The 22,363-nt window shown below is 48.3% G+C and overlaps 1 protein-coding gene across 1 annotated transcript; it reads right to left on the reverse strand.

Moving 5' to 3' along the window:
* Positions 1-8,126: 8,126 nt before the first annotated feature.
* Positions 8,127-21,231, reverse strand: LOC109781063 (mitochondrial inner membrane protease ATP23). Its single transcript, XM_020339645.3, has 5 exons — positions 20,981-21,231; positions 20,760-20,875; positions 9,031-9,168; positions 8,833-8,916; positions 8,127-8,566 (listed from the first exon to the last, which is right to left on the reverse strand). Exons 1-5 carry the CDS (start codon positions 21,120-21,122, stop codon positions 8,432-8,434), a joined length of 615 nt encoding a protein of 204 aa, XP_020195234.1. The 5' UTR covers positions 21,123-21,231; the 3' UTR covers positions 8,127-8,431.
* Positions 21,232-22,363: the final 1,132 nt, after the last annotated feature.

Here is a 22,363-nt window from a genome sequence, read left to right on the forward strand (position 1 = left end):
GTCCCGTAGCATGCATGTATGGTAAACGTTATGTAACAAATTTGAAACATAAGGTGTTCTTTGAGTGTCTTCCTTATGAGTGGCGGTCGGGGACGAGCGATGGTCTTTTCCTAGCAATCTATCCCCCTAGGAGCATGCGCGTACTGCTTTGTTTTTGATGACTTGTAGATTTTTGCAATAAGTATGTGAGTTCTTTATGACTAATGTTGAGTCTATGGATTATACGCACTCTCACCTTTCCATCATTGCTAGCCTCTTCGGTACCGTGCATTGCCCTTTCTCACATTGAGAGTTGGTGCAAACTTCGCCGGTGCATCCAAACCCCGTGATATGATACGCTCTTTCACACATAAACCTCCTTATATCTTCCTCAAAACAGCCACCATACCTACCTATTATGGCATTTCCACAGACATTCCGAGATATATTGCCATGCAACTTTCCACCGTTCCGTTTATCATGACACGTTCATCATTGTCATATTGCTTTGCATGATCATGTAGTTGACATAGTATTTGTGGCAAAGCCACCGTTCATAATTCTTTCATACATGTCACTTTTGGTTCATTGCATATCCCGGTACACCGCCGGAGGCATTCATATAGAGTCATACTTTGTTCTAGTATCGAGTTGTAATCATTGAGTTGTAAATAAATAGAAGTGTGATGATCATCATTTTCTAGAGCATTGTCCCAAGTGAGGAATAAAAAAAGGCCATAAAAAAAAGAAGAATGCCCAAAAAAATGAGAGAAAAAAGAGAGAAGGGACAATGTTACTATCCTTTTACCACACTTGTGCTTCAAAGTAGCACCATGATCTTCATGATAGAGAGTCTCTTGTCTTGTCACTTTCATATACTAGTGGGAATTTTTCATTATAGAACTTGGCTTGTATATTCCAACAATGGGCCTCCTCAAGTGCCCTAGGTCTTCGTGAGCAAGCAAGTTGGATGCACACCCACTTAGTTTCTTTTGTTGAGCTTTCATATATTTATAGCTCTAGTGCATCCGTTGCATGGCAATCCCTACTCCTTGCATTAACATCAATCGATGGGCATCTCCATAGCTCATTGATTAGCCTCGTTGATGTGAGACTTTCTCCTTTTTTGTCTTCTCCACATAACCCCCATCATTATATTCTATTCCACCCATAGTGCTATATCCATGGCTCACGCTCATGTATTGCGTGAAAGTTGAAAAAGTTTGAGATTACTAAAGTATGGAACAATTGCTTGGCTTGTCATCGGGGTTGTGCATGATGAGAGCATTCTTGTGTGACGAAAATGGAGCATGACTAAACTATATGATTTTGTAGGGATGAACTTTCTTTGGCCATGTTATTTTGAGAAGACATAATTGCTTAGTTAGTATGCTTGAAGTATTATTATTTTTATGTCAATATTGAACTTCTATCTTGATTCTTTCGGATCTGAATATTCATACCACAATTAAGAAGAATTACATTGAAATTATGCCAAGTAGCATTCCACATCAAAAATTCTGTTTTTATCATTTACCTACTCGAGGACGAGCAGGAATTAAGCTTGGGGATGCTTGATACGTCTCCAACGTATCTATAATTTTTGATTGATCCATGCTATATTATATTCTGTTTTGGACATTATTGGGCTTTATTATACACTTTTATATTATTTTTGGGATTAACCTATTAACCGGAGGCCCAGCCCAGAATTGCTGTTTTTTGCCTATTTCAGAGTTTCGCAGAAAAAGAATATCAAACGGAGTCCAAACGGAATGAAACCTTCGGGAATGTGATTTTCGGAACGAACATGATCCAGAGGACTTGGATCCTACGTCAAGACTTCAACCAGGAAGCCACGAGGTAGGGGGCGCGCCTACCCCCCCCCCCCCCGGGCGCGCCCTCCACCCTCGTGGGCCCCCTGTTGCTCCACCGACGTACTCCTTCCTCCTATATACCTACGTACCCCCAAACTACCAGATACGGAGCCAAAAACCTAATTCCATAGTCGTAACCTTCTATACCCGTGAGATCCCATCTTGGGGCCTTTTCCGGTGCTCCGCCGGAGGGGGAATTGATCACGGAGGGCTTATACATCAACACCATAGCCTCTCCGATGATGTGTGAGTAGTTTACCTCAGACCTTCGGGTCCATAGTTATTAGCTAGATGGCTTCTTCTCTCTCTTTGGATCTCAATACAATGTTCTCCTCGATTCTCTTGGAGATCTATTCGATGTAATCTTCTTTTGCGCTGTGTTTGTTGAGACCGATGAATTGTGGGTTTATGATCAAGTTTATCTATGAACAATATTTGAATCTTCTCTGAATTCTTTTATGTATGATTGGTTATCTTTGCAAGCCTCTTCGAATTATCAGTTTGGTTTGGCCTACTAGATTGATCTTTCTTGCAATGGGAGAAGTGCTTAGCTTTGGGTTCAATCTTGCGGTGTCCTTTCCCAGTGACAGTAGGGGCAGCAAGGCACGTATTGTATTGTTGCCATCGAGGATAACAAGATGGGGTTTATATCATATTGCATGAGTTTATCCCTCTACATCATGTCATCTTGCTTAAAGCGTTACTCTGTTCTTATGAACTTAATACTCTAGATGCATGCTGGATAGCGGTCGATGTGTGGAGTAATAGTAGTAGATGCAGGCAGGAGTCGGTCTACTTGTCTCGGACGTGATGCCTATATACATGATCATACCTAGATATTCTCATAACTATGCTCAATTCTGTCAATTGCTCAACAGTAATTTGTTCACCCACCGTAAATACTTATGCTCTTGAGAGAAGCCACTAGTGAAACCTATGGCCCCCGGGTCTATTTTCCATCATATTAATCTTCCGACAACAAGCTATTTCTTTTGCCGCTTTTATTTTGCTTTCTTTACTTTGCATCTTTATCATAAAATACCAAAAATATTATCTTATCATATCTATCAGATCTCACTCTCGTAAGTGACCGTGTAGGGATTGACAACCCCTTATCGCGTTGGTTGCGAGGATTTATTTGTTTGTGTAGGTGCGAGGGACTCGTGCGTGGCCTCCTACCGGATTGATACCTTGGTTCTCAAAAACTGAGGGAAATACTTACGCTACTTTACTACATCACCCTTTCCTCTTCAAGGGAAAACCAACGCAGTGCTCAAGAGGTAGCAAGAAGATACGTGCCACTGGGTCAGGCCCGAGCGGCTTGGGGATGATGCAGCCCGAGGGGCGCCCCCAACAAGGTAACCTAAAGACATAAAAAGGGATACATGCCACAGGGACGGACCCACGTGGCCTGGGAATGATGCAGCCCGAGGGGCGCTCCCAGCTAAATAAACTTGGAAAATGTCACCTGGCTCGGTTGACGAAGGAGAGTTGGGGCAGCTGAAGGTACGCGGTGAAGGAATTGTCCTCACGAGCCACCGGGGCCCTGAGCCTCGGGAGGCTCTGGGGGTCCAGGTGTTTCCTTGAGGACCGTCTCCATCTCCATCAGGACGGCGTGATGCCTGGCCTCCTACGCTGCCAGGACACGCCGCAAGTTGCGCTGATAGACGGACGACACGCTCGGCAGGCCAAAAGGCATGCGAACGTAACTGTGCGGTGGACCCTCGCAGCGACCCACGCGCGAAGGCCAGAAGGGCTCCTGAGATGCGGCCCTGTTGAGCCCTGGGACATCGATGTAGATGCGCAGCCCGGCATCCTCGCCTGGATGGGGAGTTGCGCCTGGTGAGCGGCGGTCGCCGCGCATGGCCCTAGCGTCTTGCAGCTCCTGAGTGGTCTTGGTGATGAACTCCTGAGCGGTGGGCGCTCCTCGCCCTGGGTTCTCCTGAGGGAAACGTGCCGCAAAGCACGCCTCCAAGTGGTGCCCGAGCGCCTCCCTCGTGATGTTGGCAAGGTCGGAGGCCCTCCAAAAGAGAGCCCCCGAGCCCTGCCCGAGAAGGGCGCCGGGCACGCCTTCCTATGCGATGGAGGGAGGCGCCCCTGGCGCGGGCGCTGATCCTGACGGGGTTCCAGTCGCGACGCCACCCTCCTGAGGCCCTGCACGGCGCGGCTTCTTCTTCTTCTTGGGGTGGCCTCAGGAGGGCACTCGCCCTTGCTGTCGGGGTCGTCGATTGCTGCGGCTTGAAAGGAACGCTCGAGGGAGCACACCACGTCTCTTTCTTCACATGGAACCGTGATGATTCCGCCGCTTCCCGACATCTTGAGGACATTGTAGCCGTGATGGGTCACCGCCATGAGCTTGGCCAGGTCTGGATACCCGAGGATGGCGTTGTACGCCAGGCGGATATGCGCGACGTCGAAGTCGATGAGCTCGGTGCGGTGATTCTTGCGTTCTCCGAAGGTGACAAGGAGGCGGACCTACCCTATCGGTGTGGTTGAGCCGTCGGTCACTCCTGAGAAAGGCTTGGTAGGCTGAAGCTGGTCATACGGCACTTGGAGGTTGTCGAACATGTTGACGGACAGGACGTTGAGCCCTGCGCCGCCGTCGATGAGGGTTTTGGTGACTTGCACGTTGCTGATGACTGGGGAGCAAAGCATCGGGAGGGCGTCAGCGGTGGCCGCGCACTTGAGCTGATCCGCCGAACTGAAGGTGATGGCGCACTGGGACCACCTGAGCGGGCGTGTGGCCTCAAGCTTGGGGAGGACCGCATTCACTTCATGAGCAAACTGTTTGAAGATACGCTGCGAGGCTTGGGCCTGAGCTCCGCCTAAGATGCAGGCGATAGCACGTGGTTCCTGGAAGCCCCCAGCCCCCTCGTCTTGATGGTGGTCGTCATTCCTCCTCGGCGGTGGCGGCAGCGGAGGAAGGCCAGCGTTGCCCTGAGGTCGGTCCTCACGAGGCTGGTTCCTCCAGGCACCCTCGCGAGGCTGATCCTGCCAGCGGTCCTCACGAGGCCGGTCGCGCCACTCCTGGCGCAGGCCACGGTCGTCCCAGCGTCCGCCACCACGTCCTCCTCCCCGGCCGTAGCCCCCGGTCGTTGCGCTCGGGGCGTCGACCGAAGCGTCCTTCTCGAATGGCTCTGAGCTCTTGACAGTCACTGGTGTTGTGGGTATGCAGGTTATGGAAGGCGCAGAATGGTCGGCTGCTCTTGGATGACTCCGGCTGGTCTCTGACGCGCTTGGTGTCTAGTTCCGCTGCGAGCACGGCTGCTCCCTTGCGCTTCACGTCCTTGGCCTTGGCTTTCTTCTCCTCCATGTCCGTAGCCGAGAGCTCGAGGAGGGAGAGGTGCCCTTCCTCAGCTCTTGCGCACTTGGTCGCCAGGTTGAACAGCTCCTGAGATGTGCACAGCTCCTCGTGGATAGCGAGCTCCTCCTTCATCTTGACGTCGCGGACGCCATCAGAGAACGCGGAGATGATGGCCTCATCCGTCACCTTGGGGATCTTGAGACGAACGTTGTTGAAGCGCTGGATGTACTTCTGGAGGGTCTCTCCTGGTTGTTGCTTGACGCGACGCATGTCTCCCGCGGTCGGTGGGCGGTCGCGAGTGCCCTGGAAGTTGGCGACGAAGCGGTCGCGCATCTCGTCCCAGGAGGAGATCGAGCCTGGAGGAAGGTTCAGGAGCCACGAACGGGCGCCGTCTTTGAGCGCCATGGGGAACCAGTTCGCCATGACTTTCTCGTCGCCGTTGGCCGCCTCGATGCTCAGCTCATAAAGCTGCAGGAACTCCGTGGGGTCGGTGGTGTCGTCGTAGCGAGGAGGCAGATCCAGCTTGAACTTGCCCGGCCAAGCGACGCTACGTAGCTCGGGTGTGAAGGCACGGCAGCCGGCCGTGGTCGCCGGGGCCCGTCTTGGAGGCGGAGCTTGGTCTTGACGCCCATGTGCCACCGCAGCAAGCTGCGCGAGGGCCGGCCGCGGCAGACGATCCTGGCGCGGCGGTGCGAGGAGCGGCGGAGCGTTCTCTTGCGGTCGAGGGACTTCTTGGCAGCTTCTTTCTTCACGCGCAGGCGCCGGACGCGGTGGGTCGCGCCGTGGAGGCGTGCGCCTTGGCGCCAGGGCGCCGTCTTGGGGCAGAGGTGGCGGAGGTGCTGCATGAGCTACATCGCCTGTAGCTGGCGGAGGGCGAGGCGGAGAAAGGGATGGCGCAGGGGAGCCCCCTGCGGCGCAAACAAGCTCTGCGATGCGGTCGAGCCAGTCCTCATAGAGGTCGTCGACCGGGCGGTAGCGCAGGAGCTCGTGCACCATGAGGAGCGCGGCCCGTGCGTCCATGGGAGCCCGACGAGCGTGGGACGACGAACCAGCGGGAGTCGGCGATGGAGTGGCGGTGCAGTCGTCCCGCCGCACCGAGGGTGCAGTGAGGACGCTTGCTGCTCGTTCCCCGCCGGGCCGGTGGCGGCAGGCGACGGAGAACGACGAGGTGGCCCGCCGACGAGAGTCGTCTGAGCGACGCGGGTGGCAAGGGCAGCCCGGCGCTCAGCACGAGCACGGCGAGCGTCCGCCATGGAGACGACGGAGCGAGGGAGCGCAGATCGACGGAAGGGAGGCTCCGGCGCACCCCTACCTGGCGCGCCAAATGTCGGATCACGGGTTCCGGCAAAACCCTCAAGGTTCGAACACTGGGTGCACGCGAAGTTCTTTCCCTCCTACCGATCCACGTCCTAACTGGCTAAGATCTCGAGCACGAACTCGACGAACTCACAACACAAAAGACACAAGATTTATACTGGTTCGGGCCACCGTTGTGGTGTAAATGTGTAATACCCTACTCCAGTGTGGTGGTGGTGGTGGATTGCCTCTTGGGCTGATGATGAACCGTACAAGGGGAAGAACAGCCTTCTGAGGTTGAGGTGTTCTTGTACTCAGTGAACTTGTGGGTGTGAGGATGGAAGATGGAATCGATCCCCCTACTGTGGTGGCTAGTTCTACTTATATAGGCCCTGGTCCTCTTCCCAAATATTGAGCGGCAAGGGAGCCAACAACGGCCAATTTGAAAGGGGACAGCTAGTACAGCTTATCCTGACAAGAGCGGTCTTCGCCTGCAAAGGGCTCTGGTGGTGACGCCGCCTTAGGCTCCATGGTGACCTCCGTCTTACCGTCCTGCTGGTCTTGGTCTCGTTGCACTGATATGGAAATCTTTGCTTGATGCCTCGTTACTCTGCGCCTGCGCTTGCTCCCTTAGCACCAAAGAGGAAATAAGGACACTGCGCGCGCTGGCGCCCGCCTGATCTTGATCGTCATGGCTCACGTCACGAGAACCTCGCGAGGTTTGCCCTGCCTTGATCTCTCCGCTCCTCACGAGGCAACCTGGTGAGGCCGCTCCTGAGGAGGTCTTGGGCCGTCCGCCTCGTGAGGGTCTTGGATGCCTTGTTGATGAAGATGGGCCGTACAGGCCTGTTAACAGAGCCACGCCACGGGCCGCAGGCAGGCAAGTCTGGAGACCCCCGTTCCCAGAACGCCGACAGGTGTTTGGAGCGGTTGTACCGGTCTGATGGCTGTTACAGGGATAAACCGGTGTTGTACCGGCCTTGACCCGCTCGATCACAAAAGCTTGACCAGTAGTTGGCCGGTAGTCGAGCGGTTGTACCGCCCGGGCGGTAGTTGGGCGGTACACGGGCGGTTGTACCGGGATTTCTGCGCTGGGCAGATTCTCTTCATGCTCTTAATGTCCATCTTGCGCTGTAACTTTTCCTTGGTTGCTTCCTTGATACCTAAGCACACAAAACATCTTCGTTTGAGGTAGTAGTCATGTCTCAAGTGGGTCAAAGGGGAGTTCAACAAGGAGAGAGTTAACCTCGTTCTCAATGACCCTTGCACGCGCTCGTGTCATCGGTCATGGTGTTTTGGGAAGATAGGTCCATGGGGATGGCCGTAGTATGCTTCGCATCAAAATGGCATGCAACAAGGACCCCCACAACGCACCATTGCACGCAGTAGCTCAGGCCCGATCGCTGACGCACTACACCAACACGTCCTCTTCTCACCAGGTCTGAGCAACCCAAGGCGTTGCCCGGACATCTAGGCACCAATTCCAGGCTGCCGAACACCCAACGCGCCAACACAACGCTTCCCTGCGCAGCCATGCCGCATCACCGCACGCCCTCGCATGCCCACACAGGGCACACAAGCCAACCGACGCCACATTGTCGGCATCCCTGTAGTTCTAAATGCATTTCCAAAGGGCTGAAATTTCAAAAAGGGAGAAAAAAGGGAACATCTTAAGCAATACTTAGCTGGTATAAAGAATTAATCATTCACAGCCACTCTTATTTAGAGCTCAGTCAGCTGTCCCTATATGCCATGTAAAACAATTGAATTACATGGAATAATCTGTTAGATTGTCTGGACTAATATCATGGCATTCAAAGTTTTGCTCCAGCACCAAATTTCCAGATTTTGTTGCAACGCTTTGCTAAGTACTGTACTTCATGGAGCCCGTCTGAAGAGAAACTAGACTGTCCCACAGGATACACTTCATAGAACCCGTCTGAAAGTTAACAAAACTGCCCTGGCAGCTTTCACTTCATAGAGCCTTATCAAACGGGCGTGGGTCGTTGTAGCACATATCCCACACCTTCTCAACTGCAGCTTCTGCAGCTTTTTCTGAACAGTGCGGGTTGTTCTTGACAGAAAGCAGTGCACGTCTTTTGACACATTCCTTCAGAAATGCAGAAAACGTCACAGCAGGCATAAACATTCGATTGGCAAAATAAAAATGAAAATAGGAAAATCACGCTCATTAGCTAACAAGTAAAGAACCACGGGGAAGCTGTAAACAATTTCAATAGTTACCAATAGTGATTCACTATATTTAACTATTCAAAGTTTGTAGCTTGCTAACAGAGAACCAATGCCATATGTGGTGTGAGCTCAATAACAGGACTACAAAAAGGCTGTTTTGCTTTTGCTAAAAAAAATACTTACTGGCTCATGCCCCTTTATCTTCAGGAAGCCTTTCATCAGTTCACGTTTGTAATGGCAATTGCCACTAAGATGATTAGCTCGAATCTAAGAATAAATAACACAATGTAAGCCAATTACAATAACTCACAACAGAACATAAGTTTCAGTGGCACAGTAACATGCCAATAACTTCCATTTATATGACAAGTATTTCACTACCTCAGAGCAAGCCTGGTGAGCGCAGTTTTTCCAGTCGATGTTCTTGACAACACAGTCATCATAAACATGTACTAACTCATGAATTATGACCTGAGTTATCTCATCTTGCCTTCGCATGTGATTACAGCAAACTTGTACCTGAACATAAATAACTGGAAAATATTAGAGCAGCTCTCTCATTAATAGTTCACTTGAAATAGAATCCACAAGGAAAAAGGCCAATCAAAGAATTTTGAGAAACTAATGTAATAGGTCAGGCAATTGCACTGGCTTATACTAGTTGCTAAAGAGCATCTCCAACAGCAGCCCTATAATAGAGCAGAAAAAAAGTGGTTGGAATAAAATTTGGGGCACCAAAAAGTTGTTTTTAGAGCACCAGAAAATGTTCATCTCCAACAGCTGCCCTCAAATTGGTGCCCTAAGATACATCATGTCGGTCTTTTTGTGGGTGTCCTATTTTAGGGCAGATGTTGGAGCAGCTTTTTTGGCACACAGTGATGTAAAACAGCCGTTTTTTTATCGTCCTGCATGGCCCCCCACTGCCCTAAAATTTTGTGGCAGCCACGGCTGCTGTATATTTGCAGCACTTGGTGTTGTATTTTAGGGCTGCCCAAAATTTTTTGGAGAAAATTTTACAAATAGGGCAGCAGCAATTCCTGTCAACATGCACCGATAACAAGAAAACAGGAACCAGCTCGGCCTACCCTTGCCGTAAATGTTGCTGACAGAGGTGCAAACGTGAATTTTACATACATTTCAGAGAAAAATTCCATTCACGTACATAAAACAGATGAACCTATCTTTTGAACACTTCAGTTCAAATATTTAACACCCAGGTAAAATTCACAACTTTGGTTGTCCTACCAAGTGAATGCTTTCAAGATTCATACAAGACAATTATCTCCTCACCCATATCTTGACAAGCCAATATTATCCTAGTTAATCTTTTGCTAAAACATGTCCCCAAACAACAAAAGCACTATAATTTACAAAAGTATACAGACCATAGTACACTCTGGTTTGCATGGAATTGTTATGATTTGTGACAACCCCAGACACTTCATGACTACAGTGGAGTCTGGAGTGAAGTCGCTTGTTCCAACAGGGCAAAGCACTGACACCGGAGCAGCTTCTGACATGGGCTACGGCAGAGGCCATGTCGACATTTAGAGTTCAGCAAGCACGAGGGAGGTTGTTCAGGTTAGATTATGTGTCTTGGATTTGCCGCCGTGTTCTCTCCTCTACCTCGGCATACCCTAACACCTCGTTCAAGAGTGGGTCTCGGGGTTGTGCTTGGCGTGTCTCCTGATTTAAATCCTGGGCTCCCTAAGTGGTCCCGAGGGAGAATCTATGGATCCGCATGGGAGGGGGAGGCAACTGACGGGTCAGGAGCTCTTAGCACTGATGGACGCGGTAGCTCGCGCAGATCGAGCATTGGAGAAGATCAGGCTCAAGCTGGCTTTGTGGATTCTGGACAGGATTACAGTGGAGCGAGGTCGCTTGTTCCAACAAGGCAAAGCACTGACAGCGGAGCAGATTCTAGCGCGGGCTGCGGAATAGGCCACCTCGACATTCAAAGTTCAGCAAGCACGATGGAGGCTGTTCAGATTAGATTAGGCGTCGTGGATTTGCCGTCGGGGACGATGGAGGGTGCATTTGGGTTCTAAGTCAATTCCTACAGAGGATAGTGCTGCAATCTATGATTTGTTGAGAACATCTCCAGGTGCTCGACATATTGCTGGTCATGTGGTTATGTTGGGATCATGTTTGCGGATTCGCCATTGTTGGTCCTTGATGACTTTGCCGGTTTCCAATTCAAGGGTTGCTGGCGCGGACGAGGAGAACGCTACCGTGAGGGTTTCCAGGGTTGGGGTCAGATGTGCGTTGGATCCGGCTGTCAGCGTCTGCGGTGGGGTTAGACCATTTTGGACAGTTGTGGGAGCCTTTTTCCCCAATCACTCCTTCACCCCTGCCGAGACCGAGAGAAGTCACAGGTGGCAGTGTGGATCCAGCAAGATTTGTTTGTTGCGTTGTGATCGAGGATTGCTTTCCTTCTGGGATCTGGGACAAGAAATTCGGTGAGAATGTGAGTTCAGCTGCTCGCGATCATCTGGGACAAGGAATTCGGTGATAAGGTGAGTTTCAGCTGCTTGCGAACATCTTGGGTTGGGAGCGCCTTGATTTCCAGCTTCTGCTGCTTAGGGTTAGGATGGCTAAGGGGAACAGAGGTAGAGGAGGAAGGGAGAGGGGGGCACGCGTCCACAGCAGCCGCCTCCTCCTTTGCAGTTTGATTACCTGATGGTTCTTATCCTCAGTACCCACCTCCTGTGTTTCCGCAAGGCAATCAGTGGGTACCTCTTGGTCAGCCTCAACATCAGCAACAGCAGAGCTAGGAAGGGCAGCCCAAGGATGCTCATAAGGAGAACGCCGAAAAACCATCCCAGATGGCTGCAGGAAACCCCAATGGTGCTGGTACTAGCAGAGAGGTCGGAGAGGAGTTTACTGAGTATGCTCATGTGCTGTGTTTCAATTGTGATAACCCAAAACATCACAAAACCCATGTGTAAGAGACCTAAAATCTGTTTCATATGCAAATCAAGTGCACACCAGGTGGATAGCTAAGCTAGGTTTTAGCACATAGAAGTGCAGGAGATGGGTAACCTTGCAATCGGGTCTTTGAAGAATTGTGGAGTTGCATATACTAAGTCTGGTGAGATTTCTAAGGATGAACTTGCCAAAGAGTTCTCTGTAATATATAAAACCAATTGGCCTTGGCAGATTAGAGAGCTTGATCAGTGGTCCTTCTTAGTTAAGTTCACCCCTCATATTCAAGTTGAACAGGTGGCTGGCTATCCCTGTTTTGGGCTGTCAAAGGAAGACATGACTGTCAGAGTTGCAGTCTGGAAGGAAGAATTAGAAAATTTCGAGGAATTAACTGAAACTTGGATCCAGCTTAGAGGTTTATTATTGCCTAAATGGTGTGAATGGTCCATCCTTGATCAAGTAGTGTCTGCTTTTGGTCTGCTGTTGGATGTAGATAGGCAGAAAATGTTCCATAGTTTATTTGTAATATCTCTATTAGTAAAGGAAATATTTACGTGGTCATCACTTCTAGCAGCCATTCTTGCGAAAAATATTTTGGAAATTGAGCATTGAATCAATTTAGAAATCAAACAATTAATGCAATTAATTAGGTCCATTTAAATAGGAATTGTTTTTGCAGTGAATCAATTTGAAAACCAAGTCATTAATGTAATTAATTAATTAGTAGACAGTTAATTATGCCTGCATATAATTAGAAGTAGGGATTTTTTTTCCTAATTAGATAGATAAATAATTGATTTGGTTGGCAGTTAATTAGGCATGCAGTGAATTAAGTCGGACGCTAATTATTTGTGTAATTAATTAAGTAAGCAAACAGTTAATTGCGTCGATTTTTTTTTAAAGCGCTCCTGGGCAATGACGGTCAACATGCTCTCAGCGACATGGCCGAGCACCGCGTGCCAACATGGACAACGGCCACCATTCACTCACGACATGGGCGACCAAGCGTTCACCAAGATGCATGACGAACATGCTCTACGGGATGTCGACACGCTGACGGTTGCCGAAACGTTCACGGATGATGACAACACGACACTACATTCGGCAGGTGGTTCATGCTAGAGTAGAAAGGAAGAGTTTTCCAGGAATAAGAAGGAAGAACTAAAGCGGACAAATGGTCCATGGTGTTGGAGAAGAAAAGAGAGTGTTCCAAAAATAAAGTGAAAAAAATAAAGGAGTATTTTAGGAAATAAGTAGGAACAAGAAATAAGCTGACGAGGAAGGAGGAAGAAGATGATGCGTCACTGACGAATGCACTGTTGACATGATGTTGGTTGACGAAGAGGCTAAGAGTAGAAGATATAGGGAAGGAGGAGTTAGAGACGAACAAAAGTATCCCTTCTGGCAATGAATGTTGTGTGGGCTGGAGGTGGAGCTTATTGGAAACTAGGAATGTGTTTAGGTTGCCACTAGCCTTCCATGTCCATGTGCATTTGCAAAGTTGAATGGACCTTTGAGAATGGTCTATGTAGTTATTTGTTGTTTTGTGTCAATAATATTGACTTAGTTTAACCCGCTCTATTATATTGTAAATACGAACCATTTCATCCCTGTTGCAATGCACGACGTAGATGAGGTGGGCATCATCCGGTTTTAAAGGAGAGGGCTCCAGGGAGAAATATCCCGCTATGGCGGGAAACCGAGCGGGTTCGACGAGAAAAGGGAAGGGTGCGTGGTGGGATGGGTTTTTTGTGTTGGGCCCGCGTGTTGGAGATAACATGACGGATAGTCTGGACAACCAATTTTCTCCCCATATATGGTCTAGATTTAGGAGAGCCCGGATTGTCTAGACAGATGAATTTTGGGGATCCTACCGGATGCCCGTTTGATGTCCAAACACGCATGGACGTACGTCGGAGAAATAAGCTTTGGCCTTGAAGACACCTTAACTATTTGTTTGATTCATTTATATATGGATTATAGCCCGTAGCAACGCACGGGCGTTCTACTAGTGTGTTGTGTGACGTAGTTGATATGGACGCTAGCCATGTTCTTCTTGGGGGACCTTGGCAATTTGATGTGGATACTATACACAAGGGCAAGGAAAACTCTACTCTTTCATTTGGAACAAGAGAAAGATCATTATCTTACCAAACAAAACCGAAGGTAATACCTCTAAGGAGGAAGGGAAAACTACGTTAACTATCTCCCATACCTCTCATGAGTTTATGGAAGGCTTAAAGGAGGCAGATTTGTGTGTTGCACTTGTTGTAAAACGAGAAGAGCACCCGACTGTTGAAATTCCAGCAAAGGTACGTGGTTTATTGGCAGAATTTCAGAACATACTGGGAGAGCCACAAGGCTTGCCACTGATGAGAGGAATTCAACATAGAATTGACTTAATTCCGAGAGCAAGTCTTCCTAATCTTCCAGACTATCGAATGAGCCCAAAGGAGCATGATATATTGAAGGAGAAAGTGGAGGAATTGCTGCAAAAGGGGCACATTCGAGAAAGTATTAGCCCATGTGCTGTACCAGCCCTACTCGCGCCAAAGAAAGATGGATCTTGGTGCATGTGCACGGACAGTAGAGCCATTAACAAGATCACCGTACGGTATAGATTCCCGATTCCCCGTCTAGTTGATATGTTGGATCAGCTTAGTGGAGCAAGAGTGTTTACAAAGCTAGATTTAAGAAGCGGATATCATCAAATCCGTATCAGACCCGGGGATGAATGGAAAACCGCCTTCAAGACAAAGGAAGGGTTGTTTGAATGGCTAGTCATGCCATTTGGACTCTCAAATGCACCAAGTACCTTTATGTGCTTAATGAATCAAGTCCTCCGACCTTTCTTGTCCCACTTTGTTGTGGTCTATTTCGATGACATCTTGATCTATAGCAAGGATGAGGATGAACACTTTGATCACATTCAGAAGGTGCTAGAAGTACTAAGGGAAAATGAGCTCTACGTCAACTTGAAGAAATGTGTTTTCCTGCAAACACAACTTCCTTTCCTAGGATTCGTCATAACATGTGACGGTATTCGTGTTGATGATTCTAAGGTTGAAGCAATCCGAGAATGGCCAACTCCGAAGACCATTTCTGAGGTAAGAAGTTTTCATGGCCTTGCAACTTTCTATAGGCGATTTGTGAAGAATTTCAGCACTATCAAGGCACCAATTACCGAGTGTTTGAGGAAAGGAAAGTTCCAATGGACAGAAGCAGCTGAAGCTAGTTACAATGAGATTAAACAAAAACTATCACAAGCTCCTGTCTTGGTGCTACCTGATTTCAACAAGACTTTTGAGTTTGAGAGTGATGCAAGTGGAGTAGGCATTAGAGCTGTCCTATCTCAAGGAAGGAAGCCCATTGCTTTCTTTAGTGAAAAGTTAAGTGAAGCTAGACAGAAATGGAGTACCTATCAGCAAGAATTATATGCCGTTTTCAGAGCGTTGAAAACTTGGGAAGTCTATTTGCTGCCTAAAGAATTCATTGTTTATAGTGACAATCAATCCTTGAAGCATTTTAGAAATCAAAAGCATGTTGACCGCATGCTAGCGAGATGGGCAACATATCGTGCATAAATCTGGGACAACAAACCGAGTGGCCGATGCTTTGAGTCGTCATGCATGCCTCTTGACTTCTTTTGAAGCTGAACTTCCAGGCATGGATCAAATAAAGGAGTTGTATGAGGATGATGAAGACTTTGGCCATGTTTGGGTGAAGCACATCAAGGGCCAGCCATTAGGTGACGACTGGTGCAGGATGGCTATCTCTTCAAAAATGATCGTTTGTGCATCCCAAGGAGTTCTCTGCGTGACAAACTAATTAGAGAACTCCATTCAACTGATCTTAATGGCCATGTTGGACAGGACACGATTATCGCTGGCATATCCAATACTTTCAATGTTGCGGACTTGACTCTCTACCACCTAGAAGAAGTGCTCTATGACGATAACTCGAGGGTGAGTTCCAAACAACCAGGGGAGAATGATGAGGAACAATAGATGAGAGAAAAAGAAGAAAAACAGATGCCAGATCTGTTTGGCTACTTCTAGAGTTCTAGATGCTTCCACTCCAGTGTAGTATTTCTTTTCTTTTCTTTTCTACCCTACCATCTTCTAGAGTCTTCTAGTTGTGAGTAGCTATGAGTAGAATGGTGGAACTTAAATAATGTTTTCTAGAGTATTCTAGCTATAAGTAGAAGTATGTGAAAGCTTCCCAAAGCCCTATAAATAGAGGTCCTCACCTCTACTTTGTACCCAGACTATGCACCCACTACCTATAATAGAACTTGTTGTTCTTATCTAAGATCTTGGAGTAGATCTTGTGCCCTAGGAGTTCTGGATTGAACTCTTGCTGCCCTATCGGCCTACTTTCGCCTCTAGAGCGATATCTAACGCAGCACGTTGAAGTTGTTCCTTCAACACTTGTGCTGTACACATTATAGCAGCAAGGTGGAGTTGCTCCTCCACAACCTTTGTGCTGCTTCATTAAGACTTGCTTCGCTGATTCTCTTGAGCACTACAAAGTTCGTCTTGTGGCTCGTGGCTTTCAGCGGGGGCATGGTCTTGATTACGATAAGACTTTTCCTCTAGTGGCCCATATGACCACTACTCGCACACTTCTTGCTGTGGCTTATGTTCATCATTGGTCTGTATCTTAGCTTGATGTTAAGAATACCTTTCTTAATAGTGAGTTGTGTGAGGAAGTTTACATGCAGTCACATCCTGAGTATTCTGTCCCTGATGGCATGGTCTGCCGTCTTCATCGCTCTCTATATGGCCCTAAGCAAGCCCCTCGTGCCCGGTTTAACCGTTTCGCCTCTGTGGTGATTGTTGTTGGGTTTTTTGGCGAGTGCTCATGATCTTGCAATGTTTGCCCACCTTTCTGCTCATGGTCTGACTCTTCTTCTTTTATATGTTGATGACATGATCAACACTGGTGACTACCCTGTTTACATTGCCTTTGTGAAGGCACATCATAGTGAGCAGTTTCTTATGTCTGGTCTTGGCCCTCTTCATTGTTTTCTTGGGATTGAGGTTTCTTCTACCTCTGATAGCTTCTTTGTTTCCCAAGATAAGTATATCTAGGATCTTCTTGCCCGTGTTGCTCTTACTGATATGCGCAATGTTAAGACTACCATGGAGCTCAATGTTCACCTACGTGCTTTAGATTGTGACCCCTTGTCTGGTCCGGCGTGTTATCGTCTTGTTGAGAGTCTTGTCTATCTAGTTGTCACTCGTCCAGATATCTCCTATCATGTCCATATTTTGAGTCAGTTTGTTTCTGCTCCCACTTCAGTTCATTATAGTCACGTTCTTCGTGTTCTATGATATCTTCATTGCACGACTTCTCCCCGTCCTTTCTTTCCCCGCTCCAGTTCATTACAGCTTCAGGCCCTATTCAAATGCTACGTGGGCTAGTGGTCCCTTTTGTTCACTTTGTACTTACTGTGTTTGGTGGTTCTCTCATTGCCAGGAAAACGAAGAAACATACTACAGTTTCCTATTCGAGTACAGAGGCCGAGTTGCAAGCTATGACTGTTTTGACGGCATAGGTGACTTGGTTACGATGGTTACTTAAGGAGTTTGGTGTTTCTGTTACTACACCTACTCCCCTCTTGTCAAAGGGTACATGTGCTATAAGTATTGTGTGTAACCCTATGAAGCATAAGCTCATCAAGCATATTGGTGTTTATGCTCCTTTTGTGAGCGTTGGTGTGCATGATCAGATCATTGCTCTTATTAGCTACAATGCATGGACACGGCAAAAGTTGTCGAATCCCCATGCTGACACGGCGGGACACGGGGACACGCTTGGACACGCAGGGATATGCGTATCCCACCGTATTTCCCGAATTAAGAATTAAAAGAAAGAAAGAAAAGGGAGGACACGGCTGGGACACGGAAGGGATACAAGCCAATGCTAGATCTGGAGCACCCTCCCGCCGCCGCGCTGCTGCTGCTGCGCCCTCGCCGCCGTGCTGCTGATGTGCCCTCGCCGCCGCGCTGCTGCGCCCGTGACGCCGCCGCCGCTGCTGCTGCATGCCCCACTGCAGCGCTGGCCGCTGCTGCTGCTGCGGCAAGAGGAGCACGCTAGGAGGAGGGCGGTGGCGAGAGCTGCTGGCCTGCTGCCGGGTAGATGAGAGATCCATCGCTGGGAGGAGAGTGGCGGCTTGGTCAAAGCGTTAGGGCAGAGAGAGATAGAGTTTTGAGTTTTTGACGGTGCAGATTAATCTGTAGCATCCAGTTGCTCTTGAAATGGCACTAGCTGGGCCGGCCCAACTACTAATGGATCATCTTCTTTGTGGCCCAGTTACTGCTGAATGGGGCAATCTCTTTCTCGTTATTTTTTTGTCTTTAACTCTATATTACATGGCATATTTTTATTTATTTTTATATATACTTGCCGTGTCTCCGATGGGCTGTTTATGGAAAATGCCGTATCCCGTGTCCCCCCTTTGCGTGTCGCCGTGTCCGTGTCCCCATATCAGTGCTTTTTAGCTTATTAGAGTTACAGTTGGCAGATTTCTTTATGAAGGCCCAGACTAGAGCATAGCACAGCTTCTATCTCTCCAAACTTAGTGTTGTTGATCCACCCTGAGTTTGAGGGGGGTGTTAGAGTTGTATATATTTGTCATGTAATATCCCCATTGTATAAGGGGTTTCCTGCATATTTACCACATCCGTACATGTATATATATTAGCCCATGGCCACCTGGAAATACAGATTGCATATTTCCTAACAGCTCTGATTATTAGTAGGATGATCTCTGAACATTAGTCTGCTTCCATTAGAGGTAGATACATCTTAAAGAGTGTAGTGACAGCACATGAAATTGTTCATGTGTGTCCAATCTTCTAGTGATAAAGGGCTAGTGTTTATAAGGGTCTGTTTTGATAGTGTCCACACTGAGCTAGTGTTTATAAGGGTCTGTTTTGATAGTGTCCACACTGAATCGTGCCTGGCTTGGAGCCTCCCTGAACTGTGCCTGGACAGTGTTTGGTTGCTGTCCTGCAAAAGTTGTTGCTAGCCTGGCGTGGTTACCTGACATTTTGCTTAGCCTGGAATTTGACCCAGGCAGTCCGCTTAGCCTGGACCAGGCGCTCAAAAAAGGACGCCTGGGTAGCTGCCTGGGCACTGTTTCCCTGCCTCATTGAGCTTATGGGCGTTCAATCTCCATCAATCATGCTAGTAAATTATTTAAATATTTCACCAGGCCAGGCCACCAACGAAACACATGATGTCCAGGCAGCCACACCATGCACAAAAGCAAGGGAGTACCAGGCGGATGGCAGGCAGCCTCTTTTACCAGGCATGAAGCCCAGGCCAACAACCAAACATGCCCTAAAATTGACTATGAGAAGGCCTATGACAAGGATAACTTGGATTTTCGAGGTTTTGGTAGTAAGTGGATTAACTGGATTGACATGATTGCTCAAAATGGTACCATAGGAGGCAAGATTAATGGGGAGAGTGTTCTTTACCACTAGTAGAGGGCTTAGGCAAGGGCACCCTCTTTCTCCCTTGTTTAATCTCGTTGTGGATATTTTTGACGAAATGCTAGTTAAAGGTGGAAAGTAGGGCTCATTAGAGGTCTTTGTCCAAACTTTATTCCTGGGGGTGTAGCTTGTTTAGAATATGCTGATGATACTTTCCTATGAAATATTTAGGATTACCTTTACACTTTGAGAAGTTGAGGAGAGAGGATCTTCAACCTTTAGTGGATTTTATGTTAGCTAGAATAGCTGATGGAAAGGCAAGTTACGTTCTATGTTGGGCAAAGTGACTTTAATTAGGTCTTGTTTATTCAGTATTCCAAATTACATGCTTTCCTTCTTAAAATTCCCTAAGTGGGCTATAGCTTTAGTGAATTCTCAAATGGCCAAATGCATGTGGAGTAATAGTGAAGGAAATAAAAAAATCATCTTGCAAAGTGGCCATCTCTCTGCATAAGGAGTACGGGGGTTATGGGAGTGCCAAATATCCAAGGCCTTAACATGATCATGAGGAAGGAATATGGGGGTACGGGAGTGCCAAATATCCAAAAGGTATATTGCAAGGGAAGGAACATTGTGGAGAAAAGTTATAGATGCTAAGTATAATACTAGAAATCCTAATGAGCTCTGCTGCCATGACTCTCGCCCCTCTCGGTTCTGGAAAGGGGTTATGTGGGCCATGCAAGCTGTTAAATCTGGATACAAGTGGCATGTAGGTAATGGTAGATCAGTTCGTTTTGGGGAAGGCATTTGGTTTGGCAACTCTCCTCTGGCCACACAATTTTGGGATATCTATTGTGTGGTCAATGAGACAAATAAGACTGTTTGAGCTCTGGGATGGGATTCAGTTGAAGTGCACCTTTAGGAGGACCTTGACTGAAGATCTCATGGCCATGTGGATAGACTTAGAATCTGTTGTATTTGTAGAGCAGGAGGAAAGCTTAGTTTGGTAGTATGAGTCTAAAGGGGTATGTTCCTATAAATCCCTATATGCAATTGTGAACTTGAGAGGGGTCCAACCTGTCCTGTTACCGGCTGTCTAGCAACTTAAAGTCCCCCCTACGATTCAGGGGTTCTTGTTGCTCTTATCACCTGTGATAGCCTGAGGAGGAGCGGCATGACAAAACCTCTGGAATGTAGACATTGTAGTGAAATTGAGACATTGTAGTGAAATTGAGACATCTGTACATTGAATGTTTGAATGTATTGTTGCTAAATCCATTTAGAATGATGCTGAGCTTATCTTTGGTGTTAGCATTGCAGATTTTAGATCTTTAGCTGTTTCTTATGCTGTCCTGTGGGGACTTTTGAACTGCAGAAATGGCTTAGTTTTTTACCAAATGCACCTGGATCTCTGTGAAAAAACAGGTGTGGCATCTGACAGTAGGGTTTCTGGGGGACTGGGCAAAATCCCTCAAAGAACCATTTGGGGAAAAGGCTGTCTTTTTTCAGGGAATTGATGCTCAGGAAACTGAGCGTCAATCCTGGGCTGAAGCTGTTGTTAGTGTTGAGCATGGAGGGCGTGCTTCTCTGAGCCCCTGTAAGTGGAGTGCCAACATGAACCGGGGGCGAGGCTCCTTTTGATCGATTTTTTTTATTAGATTGCCAACGTGAACCCCTGTAAGTGGAGCGCCAGCCATAAAGCACCGATAATGAGGGGAGAGGGAATGAAGAACAGCATACCCCGACGCCGCTTGCGTAGTTCCCGCTGGACGTGCAGATGGCCGCCCGGAAAAACGTCGGCCATACGGTGCACCCGGCTTTCTCGATCTGCTCCCTCAGGAACACCACCTTCGGATCTATCACCAATTGACAACGCGAGTCAGGAGATGGGAGTTCACAAGCACGTATAGAGGAAGAAAAGAAAGGGCGATGGGTGAGTAGAGGCGTAAGCAAGCGCGCACCTTTGAGAGCCAATTGGACGCCGGCGACGCACCTCTCCCACGGCATGGCATTGCGGGTCACGTGCGGACGAGAAGCGGGAGGCGCCTCCGCTATTGGGGTCTTCGGCGGGACGCTGCCGCCGTCGCCTGCGGCGGCCGCCATTGTTCTGTACCTCTAGCGGCAGCTGCGTCGTGGGTTCTGGAGGCCGAAAAGTGGAAGGGAGAATGGTCTTCAGGGGCTAGGGTAGTTAGGATCTCTGGGCCGGAAAGTGATTGGGCTCAGTTATCAGAAGACCACCACGGCCTGTGTTGGCCCTCCATCATTGATTGTTGCAGCAAATGAAATCGGATTTATTTTTTTATTGTGTGGGCTTCCCTCTAGTTAGGGTTTCGTTCCTCTCGCCGCCTCGGGCGCCTTGAGATCTACCGTTCCTCCCGCCGGTGGTTTGAGCTGCGCATCCAGGGATCGGGTCAGCCTAGTCGCTGTCAAGGCCCGGGGCTGGTCTCTCACCGTCGGGGGCTGGGGTTTTTGCTGGTTCGAGAAGATCGTCCGCCTCCTGTGTCTGATCCAGATGGTTGGCCGGGGGAGTTCGTCGGCGGCTGACCGCAAGGGAAAAGGAAACTTGGAGGAGATGATGAAGGAGTTGGCCCTCAAGGAAGATGACCTCGATGATGTAATCTTTGAGGATGATGATGCACCAGCAGAGGAGGCGCTCCGCTGGATGATTCTAGCCCGAGTTTATATGGACAAGGATTTCAGCTCTTACTGGTTCTTCCGTAACATGAGAACAGCATGGGATCTAGCCAGGCCAGTCAAGATTAAAACCTTGGAGGAGAACCTTTTCCAGATGCAATTTGATTGCTTGGGGGATTGGGAGCGTGTGACCCAGGGCGGTACATGGCACTTCAGGGGAAACCCAGTACTCATCGCCCCGTATGATGGATATACAAAACCCTCCTCTATTAAGCTTTTCACCTTCAAGATCTGGGCGAGAATCATCGAGCTTTCGATCGCTTTTCATGGAAAGGTTAAGGCGCTTACATCAAAGATTGGTGAGTTTGTTGACTCCGAGCCTTCATCCTTTGATTTTGAAGGAAACTTTTATAGAGTCAAAGTTAGATTGGACGTCCGTCATCCTCTGAAGAAAGCTATATCCTTGATCCGGGGAGGAGAGAGGGAGATTTTTGCGGTGAAGTATGAGCGCTTGCCCGATTGGTGTCAGGTGTGTGGCATGATGGGTCATGAGTTCAAGGAGCATGGCGACGGGGTGCACCCCCCCCTCTGCTCTGGTGTTCAAAAACCTTCGGGCTCCAGCGACCACTGCGTGGGGAACCCGACGCTGAAACAGAAAGCAGCAGAACCAGAAGCAAGAGATGCATGCGGCATACAATCCAGCGATAAGT

This window comes from Aegilops tauschii, chromosome 2, assembly GCF_002575655.3.
Source record: "Aegilops tauschii subsp. strangulata cultivar AL8/78 chromosome 2, Aet v6.0, whole genome shotgun sequence".
Lineage (NCBI taxonomy): Eukaryota > Viridiplantae > Streptophyta > Magnoliopsida > Poales > Poaceae > Aegilops > Aegilops tauschii.